At 43.1% G+C, this 21,127-nt stretch overlaps 1 protein-coding gene across 1 annotated transcript; it reads left to right on the top strand.

Annotated features, from left to right (window-relative positions):
* Nucleotides 1-6,464: 6,464 nt before the first annotated feature.
* Nucleotides 6,465-7,106, top strand: LOC135089419 (uncharacterized). The gene has a single exon (XM_063984961.1). The coding sequence runs from the start codon at nucleotides 6,465-6,467 to the stop codon at nucleotides 7,104-7,106; it is 642 nt and encodes a 213-aa protein (XP_063841031.1).
* Nucleotides 7,107-21,127: the final 14,021 nt, after the last annotated feature.

Below are 21,127 nucleotides of genomic sequence, written 5' to 3'. Positions count from 1 at the left end.
GTGTGTGTGTGTGTGTGCTACATTTTATAAAGCTTGATGTAGGGATGGTAGCAACGATTTTGCCTCGGTAAATAATACTTGTGAAACAGGAATTTAATTGTACTTGATTTGTTTGTATGGTGAAGGTTTTAGTTAGGAAATATTTTTAAAGCTGGATCTGAGATGTATTGCATAGAAGTAATGAAGTAAAGCAGTAAAGAAGCAAGGACCTCATGTATTTAATGTTTTAGTTTGATCGCAATATTGATGTGTGTGTGTGTGTGTGTGTGTGTGTGTGTGTGTGTGTGTGTGTATGTGTGTGTGTGTGTGTGTGTGTGTGTGTGTGTTTGATCTGCAGCGCCTCATATCCTTCCAGCCTGGCGTGGCGGGCGTGAACTACCTGCGTGAGAGAAGCTCGTGTGCGGCCTGCTGCTGGCGGGAATGGCGGCCTGCTAAGTGGTGGTGGTGGTAGTGGTGGTGGTGAGAGATCGGGTAGTGTATGATGGTTGTGGTGGTAATGAGGGGTCGGGGAGTTTTTGGTGATGGTGGTGGTGGTGGCAAAACACACAGAAGCAGGAGAAAAATTAGCAGAAAGCAGTGAAAAGGAACCGGAAGAATTAGTAGGACTATAAGGGGGAAAACCGATGCTATGGTCACACAACACGTACTGTAGGGATGAATCAGCAGGAAGCAGAGGAGAGGAAGTAAAAGAATTAGCAAGAAGCAGAGAAGGACGGGCGATAACATGGTCCCACAACACAAAAACAGGGAAAGATATAGCAGAGAGAGAGAGAGAGAGAGAGAGAGAGAGAGAGAGAGAGAGAGAGATAGTGATGGTATGGATACGTCACCTTGCACCACGTCACTGCACCACCACCATCACCACCACAACCAAGCATGGCAGGGAAAAGGTAAAAGCAAGACACGAATACTTACCACCATCTCGTATCACACACACACACACACACAAAGACCCTGGAATGAAACACCGACACCTCAGCGCTCGGACATTACAAACAGCGAAACGAGACTTTTTTTTTGGCGCAGGGTCGGTGTGTTGGCGTGCGGAGCTATCAAGGCGCTCAGCTGGTGAAGGACGGCAGGTACAGCAGCGGCGAGAAACTGAGAGGGACCTGAGGCAATAAGTTCAGGCGGGGAGGTGATATCAGGCTCTTATGACCAATTCACCTCAGAAAAAAATCGGGCCTCATATCATACTTTTCCTCAATCAAGTTACTACGCGAAACTGAACTTAAGAACCGCCCATCACGGGGAACACCATAAAGGGAGCTTTGACGTGTAACTGATTGAGTCCACGAGAGGAGAGGTGAGGTGAGGGGAGGGAAGGGGAGGAAGGGAAGGGAAGCTGAGGTGAGATACGAGCAGATAAGATTCAGGTAAGGCAGGCGAGGCAGGAGTCAAACAGTGTCTGCTATCATCTGACCTACCTTTTGTTTCCTCCTCTTGTCCTTCAGGTTTTATGAAATATTTTGCAGTAATTGGTTAACTAAATTTGCTGCAACACAGCGGTCACATGTTGCAATTGTTTTGGCAGGGCAGGAATCAAAGACTGCCTGCTGACTTATGGCCTGTTCTTCTTGTGCTTTCTCCTCATAGCATAGCCTTCATGTTTTCTGTAATGTTCTGCATTAATTCGTTTATTTAATTTGCTTCAACACTAAAGTCATATGGTGCAAAAAATTTCTAAACACAAAAAAAAAAAAAAAAAAAAAAATTACCTACACAAAAAAATTTACTCCTTAATTTTTTTTCTTAATTTTTTTATTCAATTAAGTTTATGATATAGCATACAATTTTCACAAAATTTACACACAAGCGAATTTTCCTTGTTAATTCTCTTCGGTAAAGCATGCGAAGTGTCGTGTACAAAACACGAGACAAATACTTCACTAGTTGCCAAACACGACAGTCGTATTACAAGTATTAGATGCCCAAGCATGCTAACAGGTGATTATCCACAGCTGTCACGAAATGTTCACCTTTGCTGGTGTAATTATCATGAGAGTGAGGACCTCTGCTCTCCTTGATTAGTGAGTACAACCTGGTCACCTCGCCTTGCCCACGACACTGCTCCCCTCTTCACCACCTCTCTTCCCCTCACTTCGCCTTTCCCCGACCCTCACCAGTTTCGTCTCTTATCCAAACCATGACATCCCTCCCTTCTTCACCACCTCCCCTCGGCTCGCATATCCCCCCCACGCCTCAATTTCGTCTCTTATCCACCACTCCACCACCCTTCACCTCACCCCAGTCTCATTTTTCTTTTCCTACCCAACCACGCTCCCAGTCCCCCCTCAATTCCATCTCTCCTCTCCCACCCATCCCTGCCTCGTCCCGCCCAGCCCTGTCCTCTGTTCATGCCTGGGGACTATGCAGCAGCAGCAGTCAGTGACCCGAGGCTCCTTCAGGTCGTCCTTCACACGTAACACAGTGCAGACTTGATGAAGACAACAGTCGTCATGTAATCTGAATGTTTGAATATATTTATTTTCAGAGATTTACACGTGAGTGGAGTCACGACAAGATGTATTCCCGAGACTTATAGACTTTGAGACGCAAGAAAACACAGCAAGACGCATTGCTGTGGCTTGTAACATTATCAAGTCACAACAATATCATGATGTAATCTGAATATTTACATTATATTTCCCGGTGGAGAATATACATCGGGGTGAAGACACAGCAAGACACGTTACTGAGATTACAGACTTAAGAATACAATGCAGTCATGATATACTGTATGTTTATGGTTTTTGACACATAAAGGTCAAACACAGCATAGCATAGCATAGCACAGTATAGCACAGCATAGCATAACAGTGTAAAATAACAACACTAAGTTGGGTCAGTTCCCAGCACACTGAGGTCTCATTTGCCTCTCTCGAGACTTCCACACCGCACCTCCACTACTTTCAAAAGGCTCTAGTTAGTTTCGTTGCACGGGATTCTAAAGGCCCCCACACACGATCAATTTTTTCGTCAATTAATTGATATAAATTTATTGACGTCAATAAAATTGAGGAAATCACTGTGGCCACACACGGTCAATGATTTTACTTCAGTTTTCAGTTTGATTCATAATTTCGAGATGAAAGCATCTGTGGCTGTAGGAATTGGGCCATTATTATTTCTAATATATATCAATGACTTGGATAGTGGAATTAGTAGCGATGTTAGTAAATTTGCGGATGACACAAAGATAGGTAGATTAATTAGGTCAGAAGCGGATGCCATCGCCTTGCAGACAGACTTAGATAGAATGAATGAATGGACGGATAGATGGCAAATGCAATTTAATATCAATAAATGCAAAGTGCTTAGCGTAGGTAGAGGAAACCCACACAATAGGTACACATTAAACACCCAAACTCTGGTAGGTACAGGGTACGAGAAAGATTTAGGAGTTATAGTTAGCTCTGAACTCCGTCTAGGGAAACAATGCATAGAAGCCAGAAACAAGGCAAATAGGGTACTAGGATTCATTTTTAGGAGTGTTAAAAGTAGAAGGCCGGAAGTAATATTAAAGTTATACTTGGCGCTGGTCAGACCTCATCTAGACTACGCTGTGCAATTCTGGTCCCCACATTACAGGAAAGATATAGGTCTATTAGAATCAGTACAGAGGAGAATGACTAAAAGGATACAGGGGATGAGGAGTATTCCTTACGAAGCGAGGTTGAAGCGGTTAAATTTACATTCTCTAGAGAGACGTAGGTTAAGAGGGGACCTGATAGAAGTCTTTAAGTGGTATAAGGGTTATAACAAGGGAGATGTAAGCAAAATTCTTAGGATCAGCAACCAGGGTAGAACAAGAAATAACGGGTTCAAGCTTGAAAAATTTAGGTTTAGGAAGGAGATAGGAAAAAATTGGTTCTCAAATAGAGTGGTAGATGAGTGGAACGGACTCAGTAATCATGTAGTTAGTGCTAGGACACTAGAGAGCTTTAAGAGAAGATTAGACAAGTTTATGGATGGGGATAGCAGATGGAAATAGGTAGTTGTGTTTCATACAGGGACTGCCACGTGTAAGCCTGGTCGCTTCTTGCAGCTTCCCTTATTTCTTATGTTCTTATGTTCTTATGTTCTCTGGACACTCCAAAGCGAAAGAAGAGGAGTAAGTGGGCGAAGAAATGGTATCTCTGTGGAAGGGAACTAGGACATACACGATTGCTGAGGGAATGAAGGGACGACGAGCCAGAGGATTACAGGAATTTCCTCAGAATGGACACCGAATCTTACGACGAACTTCTAAATTTAGTGATGCCAATGATAGTCAAACAAAATACTACCATGCAAGAAGCCATTTCTCCAAATGCGTCTCAGTATCACATTGCGATTTATTTTATTGAAGACCCATCAATAAATATCAAAGGAGTTTTGATCTCTCAATGAATTGATTCAATGAAATTGTTTCAATTAAATTGATATCAATATCCCACACACACGGTCAATTTTTCCATCAATTCATTGACGTCATTAAATTGATATCAATTAATTGACGAAAAAATTGATCGTGTGTGTTGGCCTTAATAGTTTTTTTCTGTGGTTGTAATGGCATACATCATTTCTACGTCACTAACAGGAGAAACACTCTTCATAATCTGGCTAATCATCTCTGTAGCCTTTGAAAATAGTCGTGGTGAGAGAGCAAAGCGTTTCAGGACACGGACCTTTGCTTCTTTAGACACAGAGGCAGGCGAGAGCAGTTGATGAATGGCCTGCTACGCACACCCGCCACGTCCCGCCTTCGGTGTATGATAATAGCAAATGTTATTCATAATCATTCGTCTTTTAACAATTATATATCATGAAATTGTGTTTTTTCTTTTCCTTTTTTTAACAAAATAATAAGAAGAATATAGCTTTACGGGGCATAAGAACAAGAACGAAAAAAGGAAACGATATGACTAGCGGTGGATCATGTTAACATTTTGAACGTTTTCTTGGCTTGTCAATACAATATGAAGGCAAAGTCAAAATAATACTAGGAAAAGAAAAGGTAAAAAATAAATACACAAAAACCATAATACAAAAAAATATGTGTTGACAATGTATTGATAACTTATAGCAAATGTTGTATAGCCTAATCCGTAAAACCATTCGTGTGGCTCACTAATATGTCTTTATTTACAGTTTCTATGTAATATTTTCATTACGAAAAAAAAAATTCATATTCAGCAAAAAAAAAAATAAATAAATAAAATATATCAGTCATCACTGGTCAGAGAGAGAGAGAGAGAGAGAGAGAGAGAATACATAAATGACAGAGAACGGGTAGGTGGCTTGTAGTTGCCAGTCAGTTTTAAGGGCTGGGAGAGGTGTCTGCGTATTTGTGCCGCTGGACAGTGACGTACACTGAAGCCCACACAAGAGTTAGAAAGCTAGCAGTGGGTGTAAGTGACGAGGCGCTGAGCAGCTCGGTGAGTACTGAACAGGGAAGCTTAATTGGTACAAAGTATGCATTTGTTCCAGGTGTTTTGTTGTTAGCCAATTAGCTGTGCCCTTGTTGGTGACTGTGACTAAGCTGTCCGCTCCTTGTTGACGTGTTCAGCATGTTGTGTTCCTAGCTGTCCTGCGAACTGCGGATGCTCAGAACAGCCAAAGGAGTGTTGATAAACATATACGTGCGCTGGTGAAGACTTAGGTGAATGATTAGCCACAAATAGCGATGAAACAGATCCTGTAAAGCACTTGTTCACAAACTTCTTTTCGTCTTTTCCCCCTTCAAGCAGTTCCCCTGTCCGGATTTCCTCCTTCATACAGTGACAAGGAAATGTTGAAACTCCTACAAAGTCATTACTAAAGACGATCGTACCATAAATTTTTATTTGTATTTGTATATAGTACTGCAACAAAACCAAACTACAATATTATATGCTTTTTTTTTCTTCTGTCGGTCAGAGAGAGGGAGAGAGAGAGAGAGAGAGAGAGAGAGAGAGAGAGAGAGAGAGAGAGAGAGAGAGAGAGAGAGAGCTCACAGCAGTGCAGGGACTCCACAATCATGTGGACTTTCCCACACACCAGCGTGGAGGCTCCCTGGACCCAGTGGTGACGGACCTGCCTCAAGAATGTGTTCAGTGCCTCCCTCTCGACTGTGTGGGCAGCTCTGACCATCATGCCGTGCTCACGACCGTCAGCGTTGCCCCGGCGCGTGACGAGGATCACCAGCAAGCCACCTGGCTGTGGCACCGCGCCGACTGGGTGGCAGTGCGGCAGGCCCTGGCCCTGACAGATTGGGACACAATATTCACCGGGGACCCGCACCATGACACCACCGCCCTCACTACTGTCCTCTGCACACTGCAGCAGCAACACGTGCCACACAGGACGTACTCAACCAGCGCAAAGGACCATTCCTGGTTCGGGTACAGGTGCAAGACTGTTGCTGAGCAAAAGTACAAAGCCTGGACGCGGTGCAGGAGGCACAGTGTAACAAAGCCCTACACAGAAGAACGTGCAAGATCATGATAAAGACAGTGAAGTGGGCCAAGGCAAGGTGCGAGGCGAATATGAGGCGGAAGCTGGCCTCCAACCAGGTTGATGCCAAACAGTGGTGGGGATTAGTAAAGGAGAGGCAAGGTGTCTCCTCTCATGAACGTATCCCCGCCCTGAGGAAGCCTGACGGGTATATGGCCGTCTCCAGTCAAAAAAAGCAGACCTCCTCGCCCGCCAGTTCGCTGAAAAAAATGACAACTCCAGAGCCAGACAGGCAACTGCCCGCCCTCCCCCGCCTTACTGTCTCGAGACTGGAGGGCGTTGCCATCTCTGAGGACGCCATCAGAAGACACCTGAGGGATGTCAACACCAGGAAGGCCCCTGGTCTTGACAGCGTGACCCCACATCTCAAAAAGTGTGCTGTTGAGCTCGCTGGCCCTCTCGCACAAATGTTTCCCTGCTGTTTGCAGCGAGGGGTCTGGCCGTCACTAAGGAAGGAGGCGCGACTCACACCCGTGCATAAAGAGAAGTCGAGGTCTGAGCCAGGTAACTACCGGCCTTGTTACCAGTCAATCTCGCTCCTCTCCGTACTCAGTAACATCTTGGAGAGGATCATAAGCGAGAAGCTCACCGAACACCTCAAGCAGCACCACCTGCTGTCGCCAAAGTAATGTGGCTTCAGAAAAGGCCGCTCCACCTCAACTTGAAAGAGAGCGCATACCTGAATAGCCTAGGTCATGTTGCATGCAGTGACCAACAAGTGATGGTGCATTCTGACTCACTGACTTTCTGTACCCTTCAACCATCACCTTCCCTTAGTGTAGCTGTACGTAATATTGTCACACAATTCACACTCTACAGTAAACAGAGAGAGAGAGAGAGAGAGAGAGAGAGAGAGAGAGAGAGAGAGAGAGAGAGAGAGAGAGAGGGGGGACAGACACGTAAACTGATTTGATAAGAAGTTACACAAACTCATTACTTGTTAACGAACACAATGATACCTTCACTACCATGGCCACCTTTCTGTTAGCATTGAGAGTACTGTAAAAAGATAATTTGCATGGAGACAGAAAGGGGAATTATTATTTTGTTTTATACTACAGAACTATTTAAGAGACTAACGCAAAAATAACCCTGAAAAAACAATTGTCCAGCAGTGAAGGCTCAATTCTGAAACAGTTCGCAATCGTCAAGGTTTTCCAGAGGCTGCTTTTCCTAGAACTCTCTGACCCTCTTGAGTGGTGATGACAGACCCTTGCTAACCATTCTTCACGACACAATGACACCTGCGTCCTGACTCACTCCATTTGCCTTATGCTGTGCGGAAATAAAGCAGCAGGTACCGCGAGATTTGAAGCACTCCATCACTCCTTTCGCTGCCTGCCAGTGGTGTCTGAGGGAGGTGTGCTCTGTGCTCTCCATAGATGACTTTATCAGACTCAAGAAAGAAAGCCACAACAGTCAAAGGTAATTCATGTGAGAAACCGCTGATGATTATACCACGCGAGAAATGTAACTACGGGCACGTCAAGGCATCAAATATTCCATCCTGTTGTTGTCAGTGGGGTCACCGAAAATGATAATAAGAAGAACAAGAACAAGAAGACGATGATGATGATGATGAAAGAAAACAACAACAACAACAACAACAACAACAACAGTCATTTGAACCACACCGTTCTGTAACCTTGAAGAAAACCCAATGCAGTTCAGAAATTAACAGTTACTTATTTACTTGAACTTATTAATCTTTCATGTATAAGAGGAAACTAGTCTAGGCCAACAAAGGACCTTACAAAAAAAAAAAAAAAGCCCAGTGAATGTGTCAGTCCCCAAAGAGTGTAGTCAAAAGAGTTATCCAAAATTTAAGGACAGATACTCCAGAAAGGCAGACCACCGCTGTCCCTCCTTCCCTCCCTCTTGAGGCGCCGCGGGGACCAGTGACAGCACAGCCCCGCGTCCCTCATGGCATGTCTCACCAGTTCATGATTTTTTTTTTTTTTCTATGTAGGAAGGACACTGGCCAAGGGCAACAAAAATCTAATAAAAAAAAAATGCCCACTGAAATGCCAGTCCCATAAAAGGTTCAAAGCAGTGGTCAAAAAATTGATCAATAAGTGTCGTGAAACCTCCCTCTTGAAGGAATTCAAGTCATAGGAAGGTGGAAATACAGAAGCAGGCAGGGAGTTCCAGAGTTTACCAGAGAAAGGGATGAATGATTGAGAATACTGGTTAACTCTTGCGTTAGAGAGGTGGACAGAATAGGGGTGAGAGAAAGAAGAAAGTCTTGTGCAGCGAGGAAGCGGAAGGAGGGGAGGCATGCAGTTAGCAAGATCAGAAGAGCAGTTAGCATGAAAATAGCGGTAGAAGACAGCTAGATATGCAACATTGCGGCGGTGAGAGAGAGGCTGAAGACAGTCAGTTAGAGGAGAGGAGTTGATGAGACGAAAAGCTTTTGATTCCACCCTGTCTAGAAGAGCAGTATGAGTGGAACCCCCCCAGGCATGAGAGCATACTCCATACATGGACGGATAAGGCCCTTGTACAGAGTTAGCAGCTGGGTGGGTGAGAAAAACTGGCGGAGACGTCTCAGAACACCTAACTTCATAGAAGCTGTTTTAGCTAAAGATGAGATGTGAAGTTTCCAGTTCAGATTATAAGTAAAGGACAGACCGAGGATGCTCAATGTAGAAGAGGGGGACAGTTGAGTGTCACTGAAGAAGAGAGGATAGTTGTCTGGAAGGTTGTTTCGAGTTGATAGATGGAGAAATTGAGTTTTTGGGGCATTGAACAATACCAAGTTTGCTCTGCCCCAATCAGAAATTTTAGAAAGATCAGAAGTCAGGCGTTCTGTGGCTTCCCTGCGTGATATGTTTACCTCCTGAAGGGTTGGACGTCTATGAAAAGACGTGGAAAAGTGCAGGGTGGTATCATCAGCGTAGGAGTGGATAGGACAAGAAGTTTGGTTTAGAAGATCATTAATGAATAATAAGAAGAGAGTAGGTGACAGGACAAAACCCTGAGGAACACCACTGTTAGTAGATTTAGGAGAAGAACAGTGACCGTCTACCACAGCAGCAATAGAACTGTCAGAAAGGAAACTTGAGATGAAGTTACAGGGAAAAGGATAGAAACCGTAGGAGGGTAGTTTGGAAATCAAAGCTTTGTGCCAGACTCTATCAAAAGCTTTTGATATGTCCAAGGCAACAGCAAAAGTTTCACCAAAATCTCTAAAAGAGGATGACCAAGACTCAGTAAGGAAAGCCAGAAGATCACCAGTAGAGCGGCCTTGACGGAACCCATACTGGCGATCAGATAGAATGTTGTGAAGTGATAGATGTTTAAGAATCTTCCTGTTGAGGATAGATTCAAAAACTTTAGATAGGCAGGAAATTAAAGCAATAGGACGGTAGTTTGAGGGATTAGAACGGTCACCCTTTTTAGGAACAGGTTGAATGTAGGCAAACTTCCAGCAAGAAGGAAAGGTAGATGTTGACAGACAGAGCTGAAAGAGTTTCACTAGGCAAGGTGCAAGCACGGAGGCACAGTTTCGGAGAACAATAGGAGGGACACCATCAGGTCCATAAGCCTTCCGAGGGTTTAGGCCAGCGAGGGCATGAAAAACATCATTGCGAAGAATTTTAATACGTAGCATGAAGTAGTCAGAGGGTGGAGGAGAGGGAGGAACAAGCCCAGAATCGTCCAAGGTAGAGTTTTCACCAAATGTTTGAGCAAAGAGTTCAGCTTTAGAAATAGATGTGATAGCAGTGGTGCCATCTGGTTGAAATAGAGGAGGGAAAGAAGAAGAAGCAAAGTTATTGGAGATATTTTTGGCTAGATGCCAGAAATCACGAGGGGAGTTAGATCTTGAAAGGTATTGACATTTTCTGTTAATGAAGCAGTTTTTGGCTAGTTGGAGAACAGACTTGACATGGTTCCGGGCAGAAATATAAAGTGCATGAGATTCTGGTGATGGAAGGCTTAAGTACCTTTTGTGGGCCACCTCTCTATCATGTATAGCATGAGAACAAGCTGTGTTAAACCAAGGTTTAGAAGGTTTAGGACGAGAAAAAGAGCGAGGAATGTATGCCTCCATGCCAGACACTATCACCTCTGTTATGTGCTCAGCACACAAAGACGGGTCTCTGACACGGAAGCAGTAGTCATTCCAAGGAAAATCAGAAAAATACCTCCTCAGGTCTCCCCAACTAGCAGAAGCAAAACGCCAGAGGCACCTTCGCTTAGGGAGATCCTGAGGAGGGATTGGAGTGATAGGACAAGATAAAGATATGAGATTGTGATCGGAGGAGCCCAACGGAGAAGAAAGGGTGACAGCATAAGCAGAATGATTAGAGGTCAGGAAAGGGTCAAGAATGTTGGGCGTATCTCCAAGACGGTCAGGAATACAAGAAAGGTGTTGCACCAATTGCTCTAGGTCGTGGAGGATAGCAAAGTTGTAGGCTAGTTCACCAGGATGGTCAGTGAAGGGAGAGGAAAGCCAAAGCTGGTGGTGAACATTGAAGTCTCCAAGAATGGAGATCTCTGCAAAAGGGAAGAGGGTCAGAATGTGCTCCACCTTGGAAGTTAAGTAGTCAAAGAATTTCTTATAGTCGGAGGAGTTAGGTGAGAGGTATACAGCACAGATAAATTTAGTATGAGAGTGACTCTGTAGTCGTAGCCAGATGGTGGAAAACTCGGAAGATTCAAGAGTGTGGGCACGAGAGCAGGTTAAGTCATTGCGCACATAAACGCAGCATCCAGCTTTGGATCGAAAATGAGGATAGAGAAAGTAGGAGGGAACAGAAAAGGGGCTACTGTCAGTTGCCTCAGACACCTGAGTTTCAGTGAGGAAAAGAAGATGAGGTTTAGAAGAGGAGAGGTGGTGTTCTACAGATTGAAAATTAGATCTTAGACCGCGAATGTTACAGAAGTTAATGAAGAAAAAGTTGAGGGGTGTCAAGAGACTTAGGGTCGTCGACAGAAAGGCAGTCCGACCTGGGGACATTTATGGTCCCCTCCCCAGATGGGGACTCCGAGGCTGGTGTAGGAGTCGCCATGATGATTTTAAAATTTTTGAGTGAAGGGTGTGTGTGTTATTAGATGCTTGTAGTTTTGTGTGGAGGAAGAGAGTTGTCTTTAGAGGGCAGGCTGTGACTGCCCCCTTGTGTTGTGAGACACAAAGGGAAACGTTCAGTGAGGTCACAGCTGGGTTTAATGATAAGTTCACAGCACCCCCTGAACAGTGCTTTAGACCTCACTGGGAGTAATTATCGTTTCGGCAGGTGTCTACTGCCTCCTCCTTTGATGCTTAACACGGCGACTTGGTGAAATGTGTTTAGTTTAAGCAGTTAGAAGTTTACAAATTAACCTCATTCATGCATGTTTTATACAGGTAGTAACAGTAGAAGAATGGTACATACGGAAGTGGACGGAAGAAAAAGGCGATGCAAACCAAAGAAGATATGGAAGGACTGCATAGATGATGATGATGATGATGATAGAGAGAGAGAGAGAGAGAGAGAGAGAGAGAGAGAGAGAGAGAGAGAGAGAGAGAGAGAGAGAGAGAGAGAGAGAGAGAGAGAGAGAGAGAGAGAGAGAGAGAGAGAGAGAGAGAGAGAGGACAATTTGCACGTGAACTTGAGAAAATCAGAGAAGGTGCAAGGAGTCATCAGATCTACACACGGCAGTCACTGTATATGTATAAAGAACATGGCTACTTATTTCCACCTGTTGTTCTCCTTCGAAAGTTCTCTCCTGACTCAGCACTGTTAACGAGATTACTGAGTCTATTCCATTTATCTGCCACTATTTGAGAACCAATATCTTTCTATCTCTTTTTCAAATCCAAGTTAGGTAACTAAGCTTCAACCCATTATTTCTTGTCCTATCCTGATTATTGACAATGAGGATTTTGCTTACGTCACCTTCGTTATATCCAACTATATCACTTAAGGACCTCTATCAGATCCCTTCTTAATATATGGCTACGTGTAAATTAACCTTTTTTTTCTACTGTGGTTGTCCTTCTTTAACCTTCCTAGTATTGTAAAAACTGTTGCATGGAGATATAGCAAAAAAAAAAAAAAAGATGAAAAATAGAAGGAATTATTGTCTTTTAAGCTACAAAGATATTCGCGAGAGCCTAGCACAAAAGACTGTCTAAAACGTTATAGGCATTAAAGAAAATTTGTCTACTAGTGAAAGGGTTAAGGATCTTTAGAGCATTACATTACCAACACAAACGCAAGCACAAACACGCACATCAGGAGCGTAGACAACTGTATACACTTAGAGGGGATACATTTCAGCATAACATTCCCAACACAAGCACAAACACACACATCAGAGTGTAGACAACTGTACACTTAGTTGATAAGACGAAACATTTCAGCTTTACATTCCCAACACACAGATAGATAGATAGATAGCTTATTGACCACAAGTGTACAAAATTTAATCCTAACAAGATCCAAAAATATAATGATAACAAACCCAATATAAGAACAATTCAAAGGACCATCACAAAAAAAAAGCTGTAGTCCAAAGCAAAAACAATAAACAAGTACAAGCACAAGCACAAACACGCTCGTCAGGAGTGTAGACAACTGTATACACTTAGAGGCGATACATTTCCCTCCTGAAGGTGACCAACCTAACCTAACCTAACCTAACCTAACTTCACCCAACCTAACCTAACCTAACCACTGACCACAGCAACACTGAGGGCAAGGCAAGGCTCGCCACGCCAATGTGTAATCCTCCATAACAAGGCCGCTCCCTGTCCCGCCAGACCCTTGCCCGCTCCCACACCTCACAGCACCTTGTCCCTCCCCGTGCTGTGTGTGTGTGCATTGTGCCCACCGCAAGGCTGCCAGAAAATGTGGAGCTAATTTCCAGAGATTCTCTTTGAGGATTTCGGTAGAAGTAGGTATAAATTAGAGATTTATATTTATCATTTTATCTTAACATTACTTTTATATTTACGATAATGCAAAGATTAAATTGAAGATAACTTTTCCCGGCTCACAAGACGAGAGAAAAGTGATCTTGAGCTATTCTAGTGGTTCCCTCTCGATACGTGAAAGGTTGAATTATGTCGGAGAAAACAAAATACAAGAAAACGGGAATCAGAGGGTAGTAATGAAATTATATAGAAACAAATTATCAACACAAAATTATATGGAGAATGACCCCAACAATCTCGATAGGTAGGCAGGTAGGCAGATAGGTGAGTAGGCAGCTAGACAGACAAACAGACAGACAAGAAAGGGAAGCTGTAGGAAGCCATCAGGTGCACACGTGGCAGTCCCGGTATAAAACATATATAAATCACATATACTATCCATTTATCATCCCAGTCCATGCATTTATCCAACCTTGTCTTAAAGCCCCGTGCAGACTGAGCCCCAACACCCTGATCGCTGAGTCTGTTCCAGTCATGCGCCACTATCTGAGAGCCATTCTCCTCTCTCCTCCTTTTTAACATTCTCAACACGAACTCACGTTTCTTTCTGGACACCATGAGAATTTTTTTTTCGAAAGTTAGGGTGATCATTTCCATATTCAAGGAGCTAACAATCATTTTATTTATTTATTTATTTATTTATTTATTCTATATAGGCCAAGATCAACAAAATTATAGGTAAAAAAGGCCCCACAGAAGTGTCGGTCCCCAAACAGTCAAAAGCGGTCGTCACAAATCAAAGAATAAGTGTCTATTACAATCACATCTTCATTCATTCCTTTCTGACTAACAAGAGATGGTTTCAGTTAAATTAGACTTCCTCTGTACTACTGAATGAATTAAATCTAACTTTACCCAGCCTGAATCCGTCACTTCCTGTACTAACCTGCTCACTACCTAACACTGAAGATCCCGTCCACCTACATCACCTGTGAACTCCTCCGTCAGGTGTCGCCACAGCGGATCAACCTTCTCCAACACACACTGTCTTCTGCGCTTTCCTCAGTAACACCCATTACAAGCTTGTTTTCGTTCACCGCAGCCATAACCTCTCTCTCTTTGTTCTTCCTCTCTTCCTCCTGCCGGGTAGATCCATCTCCAGCATCCTCCCCACACACTCCTCGCCTCTACTGACGCTCACACCACCTCAGCCTCGCCTCCATAGTTTTGTACCCAAATCGACGTACATGCATTGCGCCTCGGATATATTTGTTCTTGATCTAATCTACATCACTAGTAGTAGTAGCAGCAGCAGCAGTAGGAGTAGTAGTAGTAGTAGTAGTAGTAGTAGTAGTAGTAGTAGTAGTAGTAGTAGATATGGAAGCGGATGGAAGGAGATAGGGCAAACCAAAGATGAGATAGAAGGACTGGAGAGAGAGAGAGAGAGAGAGAGAGAGAGAGAGAGAGAGAGAGAGAGAGAGAGAGAGAGAGAGAGAGAGAGAGAGAGAGAGAGAGAATGAGAAAACCACAATGCAAAATTCTATTTCCATACTTACATGGAATGTTTACTTGAATACATCAGGTAGAATAATATATATAAATGTAGTACCACAGTAGTTGAAACACGCCGTGCCAACAAATGAAGCGAATGCAGAGATGTTACAGGAATAAGATATAGTAACAATATTCATTTTCTACAATGCACCAGTGAGGAACATCGACGCTATATGAACATGAGAAAAGCTGCAGTAGAAAAAAAAATCTAGTCTACATCACGAACATGGATAAATAAGTAAAGAAGTGAAGAAAAAGAACGACGCTCCTTCCTCTCTGCCTGGCAATAGTGCTACACGGAACGAAAAGTAATGGTAAACAGCAAATACAAACAAAGAGGAAAATGCACCGCCGTCCAGATCAGGCAGGCGAAAGCAGCACCACACAAAACCCAATTACTACTATGGCCAGAGCCTGAATATTAACACTGGTCGCGGCACTCGTCCCAGAGCCCGCCATCCCCAGCCAGCCTCCGCCAGCCGTCACTGTTACACGAATACTTGGTGCTTGTGGGATGACGGGGAGAACAGTCTTCGTAGCTTTTTTTCTTCATAAATAATACGTACTGAGACTCTAGCTGTTCTCTCCGTTCTCGTGTCAGTGATGAGCCTGCCCTGCATACAACCATTCCGTCACTTTATCGTGTGAGGGAACTGCGCACCTGGATGCTTTGCCAACACTTCAGATTATGACGCTCTCAGTAATTGCTCACCCAGCTGTTTGGTCGCCTCTGCACATGCTCTGCCCTGCATTGTCAACTGGTGTGGGTTGTCACGGCCGGTTAATAGCTACATCTCACCTCCTCCGTTCGTCGCACAGTAATACGTATTAATTAATAGGTATACGAGTAAAACACAACAATGCATAAAGACTCGCCAAGCCGCCCTCCCCTGCTGGACAGACCCTTGTGTTCTTAACCATTTCAGCACCAGATACACTTTCAAAGCTTCACAAAATCACCTGTCATTAATCAGGGAAGGAGTAACCGTAGATATAATGCTAGATGATAAGTAGCTAGAAGACATTTTTAACGCCTTCATTACAAGAAAAACATCTTAAAGTCAATGCAGTTTTGTAATGATATTCGGAATGAAAGTCTTGGTACTCAAAGGGTTAAACACCACGTGTTTTTTTTTCTTTTTTTTTTCTTTTTTTAAGGCTCCCTATTGACTCGGCACTAATAACTTGATTACTAAGTCTTTTCCATTGATCTACCACGACTTGAGAATCCATTTCTTCATATCTCTGTTTTTAGATCGAACTATATCAAGTCTGAACGAACCCGGTATTGCATGTCCTATCCAGATTATTGAGCCTGACGACTTTGTTTACACTTGAAATTCCCAAGTAACTTTCAGCATGTCCTGCTAAAAGCTGAAATAATGCATCGAAATTTTTGGAGATATGAAGAAGGGAGAAAAGATTTGCAAAGACACACAAACCGGATTACACACAAAAAGGAATAAAGAAAAAGATTAACGTATTATCTAATTTGTCTGAACCTATACTCACTCCTACACTCATTACTTAAACATGATAGACTCAACAGAATACCAAGTGACATGTCTCCTTGTTAGCGAAAAAAAAAAGTATCGGTAATACAAAATGTGTCATGTATCGTGATGGAATTGTTTGCATGTAAGAGTATGCAGGTGGCATGCAGGTGCAGTTGGTGGTCAGCACTCAAGCACCTCACAAACCCCATCACATTCATAATATACCCCCAGTTTGGAAACCAGTGACCCAGCCAAACCTAACGTGCCCTAACCTAACCTAACACAACCTAACCTACAGAGTACCACAGACAGGCTCCAAACTTCATCAAATCACTCGCTTAGTCACTTACTCAGTCAGAACAAAGTAAGATATAATTCTGCTGGATGAGTAACCATAATCGGGACCCAGGAATGAATTACAAGGTTCAGGAGACTCTGCTTGGCCAATGTACAGCATCCTGCCCAACTTTTTTTGATGTAAGAAGAGGGGTACTGACCAAGGGCAACAAAATATTGGGTGAAAAAGGCCCTCTCAAGTGCCAGTCCCAAAAGCAAGGTAAAAAGAATATCCAAATTTAGAGGATAACTGTATTGCAACCTTCCTCTTTAAAGAGTTTAAATGAGGAAATAGAGAAGCAGGCAGGGAGTTCCAGAGTTTACCAGAAAAAGGGATCAATGATTGAGAATACTGGTTAACTCTTACATTAGAGAGATGGACAGAATAGGGGTGAGAGAAAGATGAAAGCCTTGTGCAGCGAGGCCGCAAGAGGAGGGGAGACATGCAGTTAGCAAGACCAGAAGAGCAGTTAGCATTAAAATAGCAGTAGAAGATAGCTAGAGATGCAACGTTGCGGCGACGCGAGAGAGGCTGAAGACAGTCAGTTAGAAGAGGAGAGTTACATTCCGAGAATTACACAGAGGTCTTCTCTCAGATACAAAACACCTTGATAGCGAAAAAGTACTACCCTTTACTTCATCAAATCCTGTCATGACATCTGGCTTAGGCATCTGGAAAAACAATGAAATCTCTTTTTCAGCTCTGGGGCTGAAAAGTTATAGTGTATTTTCAACTGTTCTTCATCTTGACTTTATTACTGACGAGCTATAGTGCAGGTTAACTATGGGAGGGGGGGAGGGGGGGCGTTAAGTGTGTCTTCATGGCTCTTACTGAATGTTTGTTAACAATTCTGCTTCAAAGTTATGAGTTACTAACAATCATTGTGTGTGTGTGTGTGTGTGTGTGTGTGTGTTTGTGTGTTCCCCCCCCCCCCCTCTCTCTCTCTCTCTCTCTCTCTCTCTCTCTCTCTACTACTACTACTACTACTACTACTACTTTCTTTTTCTTCTTTTTCTAATATCCATTCACATTCTTTTCTCTCCTTTTACTAAGTTACAAGTTTCATTTTTTTCTTTCCTGTATCATATCCGTCCATACTCCTTTCCTCCCTTCCCACCTAACCACACGTCCACCTTCCTCCACACCTGCATCGTGCCCACAACAGTCACAACTCAGCTTACCATTAGCGGCCCTTGCAAAACACACACGAGAAACCAGAGCATTTCAAAACACGGGTCTGGGCGCCCGACACACACTACTGTTCCAGCCATACACATGTCATTCCCAAACCAATGAGAAGAGTTATTATGTATATCATTTACAATATGGGTCTCACCTCCTGCCACACGCTATCGTCCTTGCCACAGTTGCATCATTCCCAGACCAATGAAGAGATTTATCGCCTCTGTAGCCTTTGAAAAATACCCCTTGCAAGAGCACAAAGCACTTAAAACACGGGTCTTAGTCCCTGCCACACGCTACCATCTCCGCCACACTTTTATTCTTATAGCAGCAAGACTTATCACCTCAGTAGTCTTTAAAAAAAACGTACCTTATAAGAACCCAGAGCACTTAAACCACGTGTTTTACTTAGTTCCCGCCACACTTTTATTGTTATACCAACGAGAAAATTCATCACCTCAATAATCTTAAAAAAAAAAAAAAAAAAAAGAGTACTTTATAAGAACCCAGAGCACTTAAAACACGAGTCTCAGCGCCTGCCACACGCTGCCATCCTTGCCAAGCTTTTGTCAGATCCATTCAAAACACGTGACGGCGCCCATTCTTATACCAATTCCTATACCTTTATGGCCTTTGAAAAACAACCTTCTGAGAACCCACGGCATTTCCAAACATGGGTCTCGGCGCGCCACCCGTTAACCTGGCCGTGCTGCGAGGCTGGCCACAAGGTAATTACACTCATAGCAATGGAAGGAGAAATTGAAATGCAGGCTGGTTTATATACTTTATCCTCCAGCGGCAGCACAGTGCAAGTGGTGCTCTCTGCCAGTGCGATGTGGTGTAATTTGCCTTATTAGAGTAAGTGGTTCATTGCGGTTACTATACTCCACGTGTGTCTGGCTACATTAAATCTAGCATCAGAGAAAGTACAAGTCCAGCATGAAATAAACTGTGTCGCGCTGGAATTTGTAGGTACAGTGTTGGTCAGAAGTCAAGTAAGAAGTAGTTCATCATAGTCATTAGGTTCCAAGCGTTTCCAGCTACAATAAACGTTCCTCCCAAGCAGTAACAGGACGGAGGGGCGCGGGGAAGCCAAGGTGTCATAGCAGGTGGTGGTGCGGGCAGGTCCAAACAACGTGGCTTTCAGAGAACAACAACAACAACAACAACAACAACAACAAGGCTCGTGACGTTGCGACAGCTGACGTCCTTATAATGAATCAGCCAGAACAATATTTCATGATAATAACAAAAAAAAAAAAAAACAAGGGGACTGAACTTTTCTGGTGACATAACATAGCCCACGTGTGGCAATAACATAACATATGAATAAATATGTATCACTAATTCCCATTCTCCCCATCAGCACAAATCCCGTTTCCACCCGTACACGAGGGAGGCTCTTGTATTCTAAGTCAGTGTGACCAAAGGTTCCAATGTCTGGTAAGGATCTGAACAGACAACGCCGCGAAAAACAACTGTGAAATCAGATTCGTTGTTGGTGGTGGACATCATCACTGACTGGTAACGATCACAACAAAAGGAAGCGACAATGAAACAGGCCCTAAATCCTTTCACCAACATTAAATGAAGCATCACAGAGTACTGCAAGATATATACTGTACCACGCTGGAATTGTTTGTATGTATGTAGGTAAAGTTACGATCAGAAGTCAAGTAAAAGTGGTTCATTGCAGTTACTATCTTCCAAAAAGGATACAGGGGATGAGGAGTATTCCTTACGAGGCGAGGTTGAAGCTGTTAAATTTACATTCTTTAGAGAGACGTAGGTTAAGAGGGGACCTGATAGAAGTCTTTAAGTGGTATAAGGGTTATAACAAGGGAGATGTAAGCAAAATTCTTAGGATCAGCAACCAGGGTAGAACAAGAAATAACGGGTTCAAGCTTGAAAAATTTAGGTTTAGGAAGGAGATAGGAAAAAATTGGTTCTCAAATAGAGTGGTAGATGAGTGGAACGGACTCAGTAATCATGTAGTTAGTGCTAGGACACTAGAGAGCTTTAAGAGAAGATTAGACAAGTTTATGGATGGGGATAGCAGATGGAAATAGGTAGGTGTGTTCATACAGGGACTGCCACGTGTAAGCCTGGTCGCTTCTTGCAGCTTCCCTTATTTCTTATGTTCTTATGTTCAAGTGTTATTGGCTAGATTAAATAAAGCATCAGAAAGTACTGCATGAAATAAACTGGGACTGCTTGTAGCCTATGTATGTATGTATCTATATAAAGTTTTGGTCACAGTTCAAGTACCAAGTAACTGACTGTCTTCAGCCTCTCTCTCTCTTCCCCGCAATGTTGCATCTCTTGCTATATGTCGCTTTTTTTTTTTTCCACGCTGGCTGTTCTCCTGGTCTTCCTAACTGCATGCCTCCCCTCTCCTCGCTGCTGCACATGACTTTCTACTTTCTCTCCCTAATGCAAGAGCCAACCAGCATTCCCATTCCTTCATGTGGAGCTCTCTGCCTGCGATTAAGACTCCCTAAGATTCCAAGAGGGAAGCTTGGAGCCACTTCACTAAGTACCTATGGACTTTCTTTCCAACTTTACTCTTGTGGGACTGGCGGCTTCAGTGAGCCTTTCTTATTATTGTGGTCTTGGTCAGTTCCTATTACATAATGATAATAATAATAATAATAATAATAATAATAATAATAATAATAATAATAATAATAATAATAATAATAATAATAATATATCACTTCCTATTGGTAGCCTATAGCTTATAACAGTCTGGTAAGGGCTACTGGGTCTGCTGCTGCTTGATATCCTCTGTGTTGCTATTCTTGATACTGTTTGGTGTAAATTTACATCACGAGATAAACACGTAGTCAAGAAGTACTACAGGGAATTAATCACAACGCGCTGAATACTGTGTAGGACTGTAGGCAGGTACAAATATTATACAATTCAACATTACACACACACACACACACACACACACACACACACACACACACACACACACACACACACACACACACACACACACACACACACACACACACACACACACAGCTTCATAATCATTGTTGCTGCTTCAAAAACTGTACTGTGTTGACGTAGTAAATAAATGAAGCAGCCCTTTAAAAATACTACACGAGTAACAGTACACAGCGTTCAACAGTATGAAGGAACGTATACAGGTATTCTTAGAGGCTGAATGAGAGAGAAGACTAGGCTGGGATGGACTGGGACAAGCTA

Source organism: Scylla paramamosain, chromosome 33 (genome assembly GCF_035594125.1).
Source record: "Scylla paramamosain isolate STU-SP2022 chromosome 33, ASM3559412v1, whole genome shotgun sequence".
NCBI classification, from domain to species: Eukaryota; Metazoa; Arthropoda; class Malacostraca; order Decapoda; family Portunidae; genus Scylla; species Scylla paramamosain.
Note: the sequence above shows the minus strand (reverse complement) of the source record. Positions and strands in the feature narration are given on the sequence as shown.